This window comes from Sarcophilus harrisii, chromosome 2 (genome assembly GCF_902635505.1).
Source record: "Sarcophilus harrisii chromosome 2, mSarHar1.11, whole genome shotgun sequence".
Lineage (NCBI taxonomy): Eukaryota > Metazoa > Chordata > Mammalia > Dasyuromorphia > Dasyuridae > Sarcophilus > Sarcophilus harrisii.
Genome location: NC_045427.1, coordinates 412,664,209 through 412,679,988, shown reverse-complemented (window position 1 = coordinate 412,679,988; position 15,780 = coordinate 412,664,209). Strand labels below are relative to the sequence as shown.

Below are 15,780 nucleotides of genomic sequence, written 5' to 3'. Positions count from 1 at the left end.
GCACAGAATGTTAAAAATAGAAGGAACTTTAGCAATCTGTAGTCTAGTGGTTCTTAAAATTATTAGTATCAAAATCCCATTATACTCTTAAAAATGATTGAGGACCCTCCAAAGAATTTTTTGTTTGTGTGGGTTAATCCTATGGGTATTCACCATGTTAGAAATTAAAATGTCTTAATATTGTTATAAACTAGTTTCAATTTTGTGGGCCCCCTTAAAATGTTTTGGAGATCCTTAGGGTCTTTGGGTCATACTGAGAATCACTCTTCTAATTCAAACCTCTCACTTTACAGATGAAAAAAATGTCTTAAAGAGATTAAAAGCTTATGAGTGATAAAGTGAAATATGAACTTAGGTCATGTTACCTGAAAGGATGTTACTTAGGATAGTTATAGACCACTGAGTATTTGATTCTAAGGCAGATATATAACCCTCCCCCTTCCCAATACATATAATGAAAAATGTTCAACACATGTTCAAAGATCAGATGAAACTGGCCAACGGCCAAGCAGGACCAAGATTTGGTCATCTTTTTTATTGTAGAATGAGCTGTATGAAAAACACCTTTGTACTTACCATGTCACTTTCCAGTTCCATCATCTTCTGATGTAATGCAGCCTCTGCCCCTTCGATCTGTTGGATCCACTATAAGGCAAATAGGTTAAAGATCTATGACTCACAGAACCATCTGATTTGTTTCCTAAGCAATACACTTATTCCTTTTCCATATCCCTCCCTTGTCTGTCTGTCTCTGAACCAATTCAGGGAGTACAGACCATTTTTGATAATGGTATTAAAACCTTACATTATATAATGCAATGAGCTCTAAATAGATACATGAATTAAGAACAAAAGATTATAATATAAAAAAAAATGAAGCAGAAGACAAAAAAATATAGATTTAATTACTGTAATTAGAGGCAGAACACTTAAGGGATAGAGCTGAAGAAAGATAAAAATGGATCAATTGGAATAGAAAAGCTTTGCACATATAAAAAGCAGAAGAGAAGCAGTTAATTGGAATAAATCTTTGCAGCAAATGTCTTTGGTGAAGTTCTCATATCTAAGATATATAAGGAAATGATAGACACACATAAGGAAAATGCATCCACATAATTGCTCATTCTCTGAGAGATGAGTAGGATTTCAGGTATACAATATATACCTGAATAGGACTCCTCTCTGAACATTCTGGCCATCTAGTTTTCACTTGAAGATGCCCAAGTAGTCTATGCTACTTCAGGGTAACTCTGATAGTGAGTTTTTTCTTATACTCAATTATAATTTGCCTCTCTGGACTCTCTTTCTATTGCCCATCTTTCTTCCCCTTCTCATTTTCTTTGAGGTTTCTGTCTCTGGGGTCTAGTTAAATAAATTATTTGTAAAAAAAAAAAAAAAAAAAAAAAAAAAAAAAAAAAACCTTCAAATATTTGAAGAGAGTGATAGTACCATGTTCCAGCTGAGCTTTCTCATTTCCAAATGAAACATCTTGAATACTTTCTACTTTTTATTATCAGTAAATGTTTGATTTTAGCATGGTTTTTTTTTCAGTCACTATTCTGAGTTGAAAGATGACGCTTCCTTAACTTATGATTTATTTGACTTATATGAGAAAGGTACAAAATGTACAAAAGGTATAAAAACACTTATTTTTTTATCATTTAGGTAAAATACCTAAATAAAACAAATAAAAAAATCATCTTTGGCATCCCTAATTTCATTTACTAAAGTTCCCTCTAATGTTTCATATAACAAAGGTGACTAAATTCTTAAAGGTAAGAATTATAGAGGAAAAAAAGCTCTGAAAGGTCCTATCAGTCTCTAAAAGATTCAGGTATAGGCCTAGTAATGGATTCTTTATCTGAGGAAAAATCTAGTTGAGCACACAGACAGGCTTTTTCACCCATAACAATTCACAGGAATGGTTTACTAAGAGGAGTTGTGATTGCCATCAATTGAGGATGAAATAATTTTTGTTCTTGTCATTGTTGAATCATTTCAATAATGTCTGACTCTTTGTGACTCCATTTTGGGTTTTTTTTGGCAAAGCTATTAGAGTGATTTACCTTTTTCTTCTTCAGCTCAATTTTACAGCTGAGGAAACTGGGGCAAGCACCGTTAATTAACTTGCCCAGAGTCACACAGCTAGTGTTTGGGGCCAGATTTGAACTCATGAAATTGAATCTTCCTGAGACCAAGCCTAGCGCTCTATACCAGGACTTCTTAAACTTTTCCCACTCATGATTCCTTTTCACCCAAGAAACTTTTACATAACTCCATGTATATAGGTGTATAAAATAGATATATAAAATAAGTATACAAATCAAACATTTACTAATAAATCATAATTTTACAATCTCCACATTCAGTTATGCAATCCTGTATGACCTACAGTTTAAAAAACTTTGCTCTATACACTCCTTGTAATTAAAAAAGTGATTCATAGTGAGTTTATTAAATTATAAAACATTTTAAAGCTAGAACAGAATTTAGAAATCATCTAATGTCTCCATTTTGCAGGGGAATAAACTGAGACAAGCAAAGTCAAATGACTTACTCAGTGTCATACAATTAATTAGCATCACAGCTGGGTCTAGAACCAAGATATCCTGACTCTTTGTTCAATGTATTTTTATATTATCAAGCTATAAATGGGATAAAACTGTAATGAAAATGAATTTATCTCACTTATCATTTATCTGTAAGTATTAATTTGTGTTGTTTCCCATCATATCTTTGTTTTTTAGAGAAATTCCTCACCAAAGTTTGTCTCCGTCCTAGGAAAGCCCAGAAGAATGAGCATCATAGAATTGATGATGTCACATAGTTTTGTGACATACTACATGTTCTCACACTCGTTACTGTATACCATTTAAGCCCCACAGCCTTGTTCCCCATCAGAGAACCAGATGGGGCCTCTGTCTCTGCCCCACCAGCCCCTACTCACTCCTTACCAGTTATTCTGACTTTTAGATAAATGATATTTTGCTCATGCAGGATGCGGGACTGAGAGAGAAGTCATTATATTCCCTTCTGTTTTAGATAAAGTGATCTTGAACACATTTATCCTGTACTTGTTCCTCTATCTGGATAGCTATCCCTTTCCAGTATCTTCATTCTCACATTTAAGTGAAATTTTGCATGCAGCAAATTCATTTCTATCCTCTTTGGCTCCCATCACAAATGTCAAATCCTCCACATAGGGCGTAAGTTTTTTGAGAACAGAGATTTGTGTTATTTTTTTTTTATCTTTTTAATCCTAGCAACAATGTTACTACTTTGCATGGTTATTGTTGCTCAGTCTTGCCCTACTCTTCATGACTCCATTTGAGGTTTTCTTGGAAGATCACTGGAATGGTTTGCCATCTACTTCTCCAGCTCATTTTACAAATAAGGAAATGGAAGCAGAGTTAGATGACTTGTTCAGGCTCATTTAGCTAGTTGTTTGTCCTTGGTTCTTGAAGAGAACCCATGACATCAGGGAAGTGATGGCACAGCTTGCAAGTGAATTGGATTTAAGTGAGGGAGGGCTGTGCAAGGTTACCTGCCTCACTTTCCCCAGAGCCTCTGGGTCCAGTGACCAGGTACGGAACAGAACTACTAGAGATGGGCGTGGATGAAATGGGAGACCTTGGCCTTTTTAAGTTAAGGTCTTCAACAGGTCTCAGACTGACTGAGGCTGCACCCATTCACAGTAAGGCTATGCAGTAGAAGCAAAGAATCTCCTCTCTCACCTAGTCCAAAAACAAAATCTAAATAAATAGATAGATAGATAAATTAAATGAATGAATGAATGAATGTCTGAGGTCAGCTCTTGCAGATTCCAGGCCTGGAACTCTATACACTGAGTGAGGTTTTTGTTCAAGGTTTTTTTTTTGACAAAGATACCCAAATGATTTGCCATTTCCTTCTGCATTGTGTAGGGTGGGTGTTTAATAAATGTTTGTTAAACTGAATTGAACTGATACACTATTAAGATGGGTCTTTTATCTCTAGGATAATTGTAACCATGTCTTTTATATATATTTACAACTCTGGAAAATGTCTCTTGACTCTTGAATGTTTCTCTATTCATGGGTTCATGTCTACACTGTCTATATCTTTTGATAGTATATCAACCTTGAGGTCCACTGAATGTAATTCAAGAATGCCTGTTTCCTAACTTTATATTCACATGCAAAATAGAGAGAAGTCTGGGTCTAGAGTTTGGAAGCCCTGTGTTCGAATTTGAGCTCAGACACTTAGCACCTATGTGATTCTGGGCAAGTAACTTCACCCTGTCTGCCTCAGTTTCCTGATTTGTACAATGGAGACAATAATAACATCTATTTCCCAGGATGGTTGTGAGGATCAAAATGAGATAATAATTATAAAGTATTTAGAATAGTGTTTGGCATGTACAAATACATAAAAATTCTTGTTCCCTAGAAAGGTTCTTATTATCTTTTCTTGTTAGTTACTAATCTTGGACACCTAAAGGATGGAAGCATGTTTGGATCTACAGAACCTATAATTTTAGAGGTGGAAAGGTCATCTAGCTTTCACTTAGTTGAGGAATCTGAGGCTTTAAAACAGAAAATGACTTGCTCAATGTCACATAATGAGTTAGGGGCAGCTTTTGTTTATCCTGTCATTAAATATTCCTGGCAATCTGCATGTCAGTGTCATTAATACTGTTAGAGTGGATGTATTAAATATATTATATAATAATATAAATAATACATAAACAAACTACTTTAAAATAAAATAAATATTGAATGGCATAAGTATATATTTTAAAGTCCAGTCCCCACCCTACTCCCCATTCTACTACTGAACCTGGTTCCCTGACTCATTTTTTTTTGGATGAACCCTCACAATCCTTAGGGATTTTTTTTTGGGGGGGTAATAGCTTCACCTAATTAGGCATCGAATCTGCCAGATTTTCTATATTTGAAGTATTATAGTTTAGAAAAATTCAGGCATTATTCACTTTTTTTTTTTTTTGTGACGTTTCTCCCCTTTTTGATCTCAGGATTAAATCAAGTCATATTTATAAGACTCTTTGCATAGTGGCTTGCATATAATAGATGCTTCACAAATGCTTATTCCATTTGGTTCTCTTCTTACACTCTTTATTCATTGATATATTAAAAAAAAAAAAAAAAGCATTTAAGAACAGGCCTCAGGGCACAAGCATGGAAAGGGACTTGTCATTAGCTCTTACATAGACAGGAAAGAGTGTTCATTTTACAAGATGAGACACTGAAAATATTAGAAAAAATTGACATGCATTTTTACCTTTTCTGCAAGGGAAAGTACAGTGCTGGCCTGAATAATGGCCACTTGTTCTTCATTCCGTAAATTCTGAAAACAAACAAAAGCAAGACTGTTTAGAAAGTGAAAATGATCTAGCAATACATTATCGGCTACTGCTATGTAATTAACAACAACAATGTTATCTGGAAATCCACCCAAAAAAGATCAAAGTGCATATGGGAACGAGCATGATACTGCAGTCTCACTCATAGTCTTAAAGGTGGAAAAATCATATGATTCAGAGCTGAAAGGCAATCCTCTCATTTTATACATGAGGGAACCAAGGCATGGGAGAGAAGTGAATTACCCAAAGTTAAACAGGCAGATAACCAGAGGCACGGCTGAGATTTAAATTCAGCCTTGTGATTCCAAGTCCAAATCTCTTTTCTATTATGTCAGTGTCAGCTAACGTCAACATAAACATTTTAAGTTTTAGTCTTAACATTTGGTAAATAACAATCTCTTGTTGTGGGGTTTCATTTTGTCCCATTAAATTCTAGTTTGTATATTTTATGATTTCTTCTTGCTAATGAATGGCAAAGTAAAATTCACAATGGAATATAAAATTCTGAGTAATGATGATGTCTGTTCACATTGACCTCCAAAACACTGCTGTTTGCATGTAACCTATTTATACACAAGCCTCCAGCTCGTACTGATCCTTTACCAAGACACAACACAAAACATTTCCAAAGTGTCTTTAAAAGTAATTATCTTTCTATCTTTGGAATCTTGCCCTGGCTAAATAATATTCCATAAACTGACTTTATTAATAGTTAAAACAGAATGTTATGGGAAAAAACAGAATGTAAAGTGAAACAAAGAACAAACAGATTGTCTTGATAACAGACTGATATCATTTTAATTGAATCTGCTTTCCCTTTTGACAATTTTTCAAGGAGAATTAATGCTGGTCCTTCAGTTCTGGGGACCAAAGGGCATTATTCATCAACAAACCATTCAATCCCCCCCAAAGAATGGCTCGCCCCCCCCCCCCCTAATTCCTTTCAACCTTGCCCAGGAGGGGTTTTCAGAAAGAAAAAGGTTTACAAGCTACTGGTTCATTTTTTCCCCTGGGGTTGCCATCAACCCTACCACTTAGTGTCATTTGCAGGGACTACAGCCAATTAATTTCACACAGGGTGCCCCAAAGCAACTGTCAGATGGTAATTACCTTTAATCACTGCAAATGTGGCCCCAATCAAACATGGAACCTGCAGAGGAAGACCTCTTTATCCAGAGCCCCTGATACCACCATTGCCTTTTCCCGAGTACCTTCATTCCTCTCCCAGTCTCAATTCTAGGATTTGCTAAAGAGTAGTCTCTTCAGGGAGTCAAACCTTTGTGTAGGTGACCCAATATCCCTTTGTCCATGTTCTCTTGGTAAGGATTTCTTGCCTGTTAGCCTATAAATTGGATACTTACTGAATTTAACGATGAATTGTTTGCACTTACCCCATTGTCACCCAGAATGTCAAGCTGTTTAATGAGATCTGGGATGCTCACATCCTGCAATGACAAGAAATAAACCCAACACATATTATTGTGGATTTTAAAAAGGACCATACATCCTTGGAGTCTTTTCTAAGTGCATTTTGCATCATTTTAAGTGGAACTGTGATTTCCTCAATAATTTCCTCCATACACAGAGGCAAAGTGCAACCCAGAGGACAAACTCTGGGAGTTACTATGGTTAAAACATTTTTCACCTTGTAGTCAACCTCGTGATTAGTCTGTGTTTATATTTCTCCTTGGGTAAGAAGTACACTCTCCATCTTTAAGATCATATCCCAACTTTGCAATTAGATGGGACCTGCTAAAGCTTGTGTTTCACAGTATAACCTTTGAGATCTGTAGCTCACCTGTATGATATGATTAGCCATTGGAGAAGGTCTTAATTGAGAACAAAGAGGATGGTACTAAGGGTAGAAATAAAAGGATCAATCTTAGCACAAAAAAAAAAAGGGCTGCTTCTTTGTCAGAGATGAATTAAAAAAATCTTAACATGGAGGATGATCAGAAATTCATGGATGAACTCATTATTATCCGTTTCCTCATTGCTCACATTTTCAAAAACAAATTAACTCAGAAAGCACCTTTTTTGTTCAGTCATTTCAGACTCTTCATTACCTCATTTGGGGTTTTCTTGGTAAAGATACTGGAGTGATTTTTCATTTTCTTCTCCATTTCATTTTAGAGATGAATAAATTGAAGCAAAGAGGATTAAGTAACCAGAGTTCCATAGATAGTGTATTGAGAGGGCATCTGAACTCAAGAATATGAATCTTCCTGGCTTCAGGCTAGGAATTCCATCTACTGTGCTATTTAGCTTCCCTCTATATTCATTATTATTTGATCCTAATGATAACTCTGTGAGGTAGTACTGTTATTCACATTGTACCAAGGAGGAAGATGGGATTTAGATGGGTTAAATGACTCGTCCAAGATTGCAGAACAGGAACAAGAGACAAATACTGGGCCTGTGATTTTGTTGATATAAGGAACTTCCAGTTAAGGAAATTCCCTTTGCCAGTGCCATTTGTCATTTTCTCTTTGTCTCTGTTTCTAGACACAGGAGTGGTGCTAAATTCAAGTAAAAATCATGGCCTCTGCACCATAACAAGTTTCTTTTTTAGTCACATATTGACTCAAAAAACTACATATTACCATCATCTATGTTTTATTTCATTAATTTTTTCCAATTCATTTTAATCAGATTTGGCAGTATTTGGGGGTGGAGTTGATACTCTGGGCAATGTGTCTAACTCTTCTTGTCTAGACATATGACTCTCAAACTTTGTTCTCAGAATCCCTTTATACTATTAAAATTATTGAGGATTTGTCCAAAGAGGTTTTGTTTAGGTGGATTATAATTATAGATATTTACCATATTAGAAATAAAATCTAAATTTGAATCTGTAGATCCTCTGAAAGAGTTTCAGAGATCCCCAAACTTTTCTGGACAACCCTTTGAGACCACTGAGAGGTTAGCTGACTTGTCCAGTATCATACAGTCAATATGTGTCAGAGGGAGGACTTGAGCAAAAGTTTTTCTGACTTCAAGACCAGTTTTCTATCCGCCAAATCATGGTCTCTCTTATATTGTCTGAGATCACACAAATGGAAATCATAGGACCTTAAATTTAAATCTAGAAGGCATCTTAGAGATTTTCTTGTTCAATCATTTCAGTTATTTCTGATTTTTCTTGATCCTCTCCCGTGGTTTTTTTTTTTTTTTTTTTTTGAAGGGAGGGAGTTAGTGGCAGAGATAATGGAATGTCTTGTTATTTTTTCTTTAGTTCATTTAACAAGTGAGGAAACTGAGGAAAACAAGGTTAAGTGACTTCCTAAGGTCACATAGCTACTAAGTACCTGAGGCCAAGTTTATAACACACATATATATACATATATCTATATCTAATTATCTATTTATTGAAACTTAAAGATTATTAAGTCCAGTGCCCTCATTTTAAAGATGAGGAAACTCAGACCCAGAGAAATAACTTGTCTAACATCACATGAAAATAAGGAGGGAGAACCAGGAGTTGAAGCCAGGTCCTCTGCCTCTAAATCAATATGTTGCACCTAGTAAACATTTAATAAATTATTTTTCATGTATTCATTACAAATCCAGAATTTCTTTCATAGCACTCACTATGTGTCTGAATAAGGATTTGAATCTTGGTTGCTTTTCTGACTCAAGGCCTGGGTGATTTATTTCCTTTTTCATGCTGCCATTTTATTTCTTTAGTCTTTTGGCATGGATGATAGCCTGAGTGACTGCACTTTTTTATTTGCTGTTGGAATGCATTTTAATTCTGATGTTTACATAGAAGTGGGTTAATTTCCTGAAAATGCTGGCTATCTCAAATCAAAGAATTCTTATTAGTTTAGTTCAAGAGCCACCTGGGTCGCTGAATAAACATTGCTTTCAGTGGATTATGGGTTTTGTGGTTTACCGAGAAAAAAAATTTCTACAAAGAGGAAACAGCAGGTTGTTTTGACATTCAATTCAAAATTGGTCATTTCTCCTTGGGTTACTTCCCTCCCCTCCTGGCCTATACTGATAATGGCAATAATGACAATAATTGACATTTATAGGTGCTTTAAGCATATATAATATAAGCATGCAGCATAGTTTCAAAGCATTTTGTTTCTAATCCTCATCATATTATAGACATGATTTTCCTCATTAGGCAAAAGAGGGAACTGAAGCTTGGAGAGTTTAAGTGACTTGTCCATAGTCAAACAATGTGTAAGTGTGAAGACGTGGCTTTAAAATCCTAGACTTCCTTTTTTGGATATTTCATGTCCCTATCTTACCTATACGGTTTCCACTTAGGGCATGAGTTTACATTTTAATTGGTATCTTTGTACTTTGTACCTCTCTAAGACTATGAATTAAATATAACATTAATAGAGGGAGTTTTCTTCTATCATGAATGAAATTGTAGATCTGATCCAGAAAAAAAAAAAAAAAAATTCTCATCACCTAGTACAATGCCTGGAACACGGGCCATTTGTAGAGGCTGTTGAATTGAATCAAATTTACTAATTTATTCATTTGCCACTAGATGGAGGCATTTTCATCTGCTTGGATCGTCACGGCTAAAGTGTCAGGCAGCAATTTAAAAGCAATAGAATTACCACAGATATGGAGCAAGAAAAGAACTTAGAGGTTTTTTTGTTCAACTTCATCCCTTCCATTTTTACAGATGAAGAATCTGAGGTCTGAAGAAATTATTTGTCTAAGATTACACAGAGCAGCCAAAATTTTAACCCAGATCTCCTGATTCTAAAGCCAATGCTTTGGTGCCTATCATTATTTCCCCAAATCCCAAGTCTCTGATCTAGTCCCTCGTTCAATTCTGGGAAAGCAGAAGGATCTTCAGGGACATACCTTGACACCTTCTTTCATGCAATATATTTGTAGTGCGCTTACACCATCGGAGAATGGGTGAATCTGTAGGTTAAATGGAGGTGATCTTCTTTCTCTTTCCTTGAAACATATAGGATGAGGAGAAAAAGGAAGAGAAAAAAGAAAAGGGGGAAAGGAGGAGGAGGAGGAGGAGAATCCATTGGAATTAATCAAATGGCAAGCATCAACTGGTTATACACTTAATCATCTGTGTAGTCTGTGGACCTTAACTTATTGATATGTTCCTTATGAGAAAGTCTAATGAAAAAGGACTTGAATTTAATTTTATTAGAAAGGAAATAGCTAACCTATTAAGTGAGAGAGTGTGAGCATATTTACAAAAGTTCATTCCTGCAAGTTTTTTAACAAGCCACATCCTGGAAATGCAGAGAGCAGAGTGGAGTGAGGGCTCCAATTTAACGTGTATAAATATTTAGGAACTTCCAGCATCCCAGGCAGTAAGCTGTTGTCCCTGGGAGTAGAACTTTATAGTGAGGGGGATTCAGTTGATAGATCTGCTCTAGCATATTAAATGGTCTGACTTTCTGAGTCAGCCATGTAGGCTTTATACAGGAAAGAGCCTACCACTTAAGAGTTTCTTTAGTGTAAGCTAATTAAGCATTAACGAAATCCCCCAGCTAACGGGAAATGACCTTAGTGAGCTATTACTGGCCCATCATAGACAAGCAAGGCTGAGGATGGGGAAGGATATTTCTTAGCCTTCACATTCTAGAATATGTCCTATTAAAGCCTAAGGCAAACACCCCATGAAAAGGTCAAATTTGTCTATTTTATTACAGATTACTGAATTTTGATCAGGTTAACCAAGATACTTTCTGATATGTGATAACATATTTCCCAGCAATCCCTTCCATAAACAGAAGTTTCTGGGATTTCTTTCCTTCTATTATGTGTATGATTTTTTGATAGCAGAGAATGTTCCTAAATATAGAACTTTTGGGAATAGTTGTATTCTCTATATCTAATGAAGTTCCTTCTCCCCCACTCCTCCCATGGCTAGATCATAGATTCAGAGTTGGAAGGGAATTTAGAGTCCGTTAAGTACAACCACCTCATTTTACAGATAAGGAAATCGAGGCTGAGAAAAGTTTAGACATAACAGAGTTGATAAATATCTGAAACAGGATTTAGCCCATGTCTTCCTGACTCCAAATCCAGTGCCATAGCCACCACATCAAGCTGCCCATGTCTTAAGCTTAATTGGAAAGATGTGGAATGGATGGTATTGAAGTTCAGGTCAAGTGCTTGAGTTATGTTTAGTAGTTCTGCCACATTGTTGGTTCCCATTCTTACTTCCAGCTCCAGGTTTCGGAACTCCAGCAGCTCATTCTGGTCTCTGGCATCTTGCAGTTCCTGTTGTAATCGGTTGTTTTCTGTCTCCTGTTTTTCTATCTAATGGAGTAAAAGCTGAGTTAGAGGACCATTTAAAGAGTATTGTCATAGCAAGTAGCCATTTTATTGTGCCTTCTGATTTATAAAAGTTAATTCCCAAGTCTTCTGGAAGGTAATATATAAGGACAACTACTTCTGTTTTCACATATGGAAACAGGCACAGAAAGGATGCATGATTTGTCCTTAGCTACAAAGAAAGGGGTAGAATTAGGATTTGAACTCAAAGCCCTTGATTACAAGGCTACCCATGGCCCCTATTTTTGCAAAGTTTGCATTTTTATAGCAGGTATTCCTTCCCCTTCCAAAAACAGAAACAAACAAAAAACAAGCAAACTGGTAACTAGAAAGGAAAACTCCCAATTGAAAGTAAACTGAGTAAAAGCATAAGTTTTGTTTTCATTTTGTTGTGTATCTTCAGTACCCAGAACTATGCCTTATACATTTTGGGGGGCAACATAAGGCAGGGAATCTAGATTGTGATATCGTTGTTGGGAGGAATTCTTGGTGTAGAAAGTCCCTACATTATTTTACTCACCTGTAACTTGCAATTTTGAAAGAGTTGACTGGAGCATCAAGAGATTAAGTGACTTGCTAATAATGATCACATAATCAAGAAGTCTAAGGAATAGAACTTGAATTGAGGTCTTCCTATCCCAAGGACAGATCTTTCATTTACTATGCCAGCATTTCTCAAATTTTTGATCTCAGGACCTTTTTGCTCTCTTAAAATGAATGATGACCCCTCCTTCTAGGAGCTTTTTTATTAATATGGGTTATATCTCTAAATATTTGCTATATTTATAGGAAATATTTTCATGAAATACATTTACAGAAAATATATTAAAATTATTATGAAAATAGTTTTGATTTTGACTACTCTGTGTAAGGGTCTGAGAGTCCCCTAGAAGTCCTTGGACCTTTGATAACTACACTATGTAATTCTGTATATTATTTTGTTGGAATAGATTGGATTGCATGGTAGCTAAGAACACAAAGCATTTAAAAGTTGTTATATTTGTTAATTCTGTGTTTATTCTGTAGATAATTATGGAAGAAACAAGAATAAATCAATCAGTAGTTATTTATTATTTATCATGTTCTTGGCACTGTACTAGGCTATGAGAATACAGATATAAGAAATGAGATAAACTGCTCTCAAGGAGCGGATTATTTTACTGATGGACATAACATACACATATATTAATATATCTAAGATATATATAAAATACTCTTCCAGAATTCCAATGCACCAAAGATGAAGCACTGTCAACACCTTGTGATAGAGAGATGAAGGACTTAGGATGCAGAATGAGATATATCTTTTTTGGCTACAGTCAATAAGAGAATTTGTTTTACTTGACTATGCATATTTGTTACAAGTATTCGCGTTTTTTTTCTCCCAATGAAGTAGGAAAAGTAGAAAATAGCTTTCTGTTAATTAAAAATATAATGATATAACTATAAAGACACACACAAAGAAATACAAATATTTGTAAAGGGACAACACTGGAGGGGCTTAGTCAAGGTCTCATATAGCAAATGGCACTTGAAATGAAATTTGAAAAACAATCTAAGAAGCACAGATGAGGAGGGATTGCATTCCAAGCAGGGGGCACAGCCATTGCAAAGGCCTAGAGATGGGTGATGGAATTCTGTATGTGAGAAACAGTAAGAAACACAGGCTATCCTCACCATTTGTTGGAATGAACTTTAGAAGCACAGGGACAGGAGGTACATGCCAGACACAGGAGCAGGCACAAAGGCAAAGGCACATCTGGAAACACTGCACTGAACTTTATTAGGCAAAGATCCTCCAAAGCGATCCAACCACAAGTTGTTTGTGAAAGATTTATATCTACTCTACGTAATTATATACACCTTCTGCTTGGAATAATAAAGTATTAAGGAAAATATATCTGCAGAAACAAAGTATCAGAGAGAGAGAGAGGGAGGGAAGGAGGTAGGGAAGAAAGAAAGTAAAATGAGAAGGAAAAAGAAAAAGAGAAGAGGAAAAAAGAAAAGAGAGGAGACAGAGAATAGAGGAGATAGAGACTAGAGAGAGAACAGAAGATGAAAGAGGGAGAAAAGGAGAGAGAAAAACAGACAGAAGAAAGAGAGTTATAGATGTGTATATATGTATGTATTTATAGAGTGAGAGAAAAGAGAGAAGATAGAAAAGAGAAGAAAAAGAGAGAAACAGAGAGAACAAGTAAATGAGAGGGAGAAACAGAGAGAAACAAAGGCAGAGAAAGACAAATATATTCACATGTTTATAGAAAGTGAGAGGGGAGAGACATACAGAGATAGAATGAATAGATGATTTTGTTCATGGTGATTGATGTTCTGGCTTTCTGCACCATTGGCTCTGTAGGGTAGGTCTGTATAATTCATATTTCAAAAAAAATAAGGAATCTTGTCATAAAATAAATCTTACCCTTATGTTCCCTTGTGCTCTATCATTAAGTAGAGTTCCCCTTTTTCTTGGGTTTCTGTAATTAACCTCTTCCTCTGGAGTCCAAAGTAAGTGAAAATTTTTGCCTTACAAAAATGAAGTCCAAAGGAAACCTGTTTACACCTTTAGTAATGTCACCAACAAGCTACAGAAAAATCCAGAGGAAGATTCTAAGGATGAAATAGAAAATTCCATTCCAAAGAATGGAAAAACCACATCAATCTGAAGATTAGTTGAAGGAGTTGGAATATTTAGCTTGGAGATGAGAATACTGAAGAAGCTCATGCTCATTGTCTTGAAATATCTGGAGGGCTTCCATGTAGATATTATACTTATTCAGTTTGGCCCCAGAGGGAAGAATTGGGAGCAAAAGGAAAAATCACATATAGATAGATTTCAGTTTAATGCAAGGCAGCAATTAATCAGGTGCAAATTGCTTTGCTTTAAAAGACAGAGTTCCTTGATATTGGAACTTCTTGAAGTAAAGCTGGACAGCTCCTTATTACAAACATGGAAGAGGTCAGCTGCTACCCAGATAAAGCTTGGGCTTTTTGGCTTGTAAGGTCTCTCTCAGTTCTAAGATTCTGTGACTTTGTGAAGGCAGCAGGTCTAAACTTGGCCTTGACGGGGAGATGGAGAAATGGAATTACATTCTTCTTCCCTTTCTATTTTTTTTTTTTTTTTTTGGCACTGAGGCAATTGGGGTTAAGTGACTTGCCTAGGGTCACACAGCTAGGAAGTATTAAGTGTCTGAGACTAGATTTGAACTCAGGTTCTTCTGAATTTAGGGTTGATGCTCTATCCACTGCACTACCTAGCTGCCCCAAACTTACATTCTTCTTTACAGAGGTGGGAGACTATGGATGTGGAACACTGCATATCTAGTTTGATTCAATTGATACATTGCTAAGTTTTGCTGAACTGATTAAACATTTTTTTCTTTATTATAACTATGGTTCTTTGATTAGAGGAGGAGGAAGCAGTAGGCTCCGAAATGAAAGTGATGTAAAAACAAAATATTCAATATTTTTTTTAAAGAGAGAAAGTCTAAAAAAGATAAGAGTGAAGGTCTAATAGGAATTGACTATTGGGCCTTAAAATAACTAGATATACTCTGTCTCTCTAATCTTCCCAAGATAAATCTGCGTGCAAAAATTCAATGAGAAGTAAGTAGCAAAAGGTTTTCTGGCCAAAAAAAAAAAAATCCATTACAGAACATAGATACTTAGGGATGCTGGAAGTAGAAGTGGGAAGTGAGATGATATGGGTAAATATTGATGGCAGCATTTGAAGAAATCAACAAAGTCTCAGTCTTCTATAATCTTCAAGGCTGTGCCTGGACCAAGACCAAGACCACAACCATAGCCACTAGAGAGGGTCAGAAAATCAATATCTCCTCTACTTCTATTACTACTAAGCTAGAGCCACAGAGAGAGCTGCCTTCTTTTTTGGGAAGGGTAAGGAAATAAACTGTTTTATGGCTAACAAATTTCATTCCCAATCTCCATGATTCAGGATTGCAGGCTACCAAGACAAACTCTGTTCAATTTTTATCTTTCTCTAACCCTTTCGTTCCTATCCCTTTCAGTCCTATTCCCCCAAAGACACTATCCCTTCTAAGATCTTCATCTTCCAATGTACCCTCTGAAAGCTGTTGCTTTGTTTAAAAAAATTGTCCTTTATATTGGACTACTTTATT

The 15,780-nt window shown here is 35.8% G+C and overlaps 1 protein-coding gene across 6 annotated transcripts in view; it reads right to left on the bottom strand.

Annotated features, from left to right (window-relative positions):
- Nucleotides 1-15,780, bottom strand: part of JAKMIP2 (janus kinase and microtubule interacting protein 2) — a 215,034-nt gene that overhangs the window by 25,610 nt on the left and 173,644 nt on the right. For all 6 annotated transcript variants that reach the window (XR_004232163.1, XR_004232166.1, XR_004232165.1 and 3 more), the window contains 5 exons: nucleotides 11,531-11,629; nucleotides 10,199-10,297; nucleotides 6,754-6,807; nucleotides 5,281-5,346; nucleotides 577-645 (listed from right to left, as the gene is read on the bottom strand). Coding sequence is in view for 3 of the 6 variants with exons in the window: in XM_031953683.1 (XP_031809543.1) it covers nucleotides 577-645; nucleotides 5,281-5,346; nucleotides 6,754-6,807; nucleotides 10,199-10,297; nucleotides 11,531-11,629 (387 nt within the window). In the remaining 3 variants the exon portion in view is untranslated. The remainder of the gene's footprint in view (nucleotides 1-576; nucleotides 646-5,280; nucleotides 5,347-6,753; nucleotides 6,808-10,198; nucleotides 10,298-11,530; nucleotides 11,630-15,780) is intronic.